This window comes from Meleagris gallopavo, chromosome 1 (genome assembly GCF_000146605.3).
Source record: "Meleagris gallopavo isolate NT-WF06-2002-E0010 breed Aviagen turkey brand Nicholas breeding stock chromosome 1, Turkey_5.1, whole genome shotgun sequence".
NCBI classification, from domain to species: domain Eukaryota; kingdom Metazoa; phylum Chordata; class Aves; order Galliformes; family Phasianidae; genus Meleagris; species Meleagris gallopavo.
This window is the reverse complement of record NC_015011.2, coordinates 40,545,668-40,546,047: the sequence shown is the minus strand read 5'-3', so window position 1 is coordinate 40,546,047 and position 380 is coordinate 40,545,668. Positions and strand designations below refer to the sequence as shown.

The following is a 380-nucleotide window of genomic DNA, read 5'->3' as shown; positions in this document are numbered from 1 at the left end:
CGCCCCGTTCGGTCCCGCTCGAGGCTGCGGGAGCGGCCGGCCGCGTGGTGCTGCCCACCGCACGAAGGCTCGGGGCGCAGGGCGCGGCAGGGCTTACCTGAGCAGAGACTGCAGGAGGCCAAGGCCAGCAGCACCACGCACACCAGCTGGACTCTCATCCTTGCCGCGCCACTCTCTAGAAAGTAAAGTCCATAAATCCTGGGGAGAGACGGAGAGAGAGACAGACAGACACACAGAGAGAGCTCCGCCGCTCCGCGCCTCAGCACGCAGACTGGCGGGCAACCGCAGGCATCAGATGGTGGACCCGGACCCTACCCCAACTATATAAGCCTCGGGGTGATGTCACGGCTGTGCCGCCATCGCCTCATGATGAAGAGCCC

General features: G+C 65.5%; 1 protein-coding gene across 1 annotated transcript in view; it reads right to left on the bottom strand.

The window, feature by feature from the left end:
- NTS (neurotensin) overlaps window positions 1–308 on the bottom strand; it is a 12,856-nt gene extending 12,548 nt beyond the window's left edge. Inside the window, exon 1 of the mRNA XM_010708817.3 lies at window positions 98–308. Within this exon, the coding sequence (XP_010707119.1) occupies window positions 98–158 (61 nt within the window). The 5' untranslated portion in view covers window positions 159–308. The remainder of the gene's footprint in view (window positions 1–97) is intronic.
- Between the last annotated feature and the right edge of the window lie 72 nt (window positions 309–380).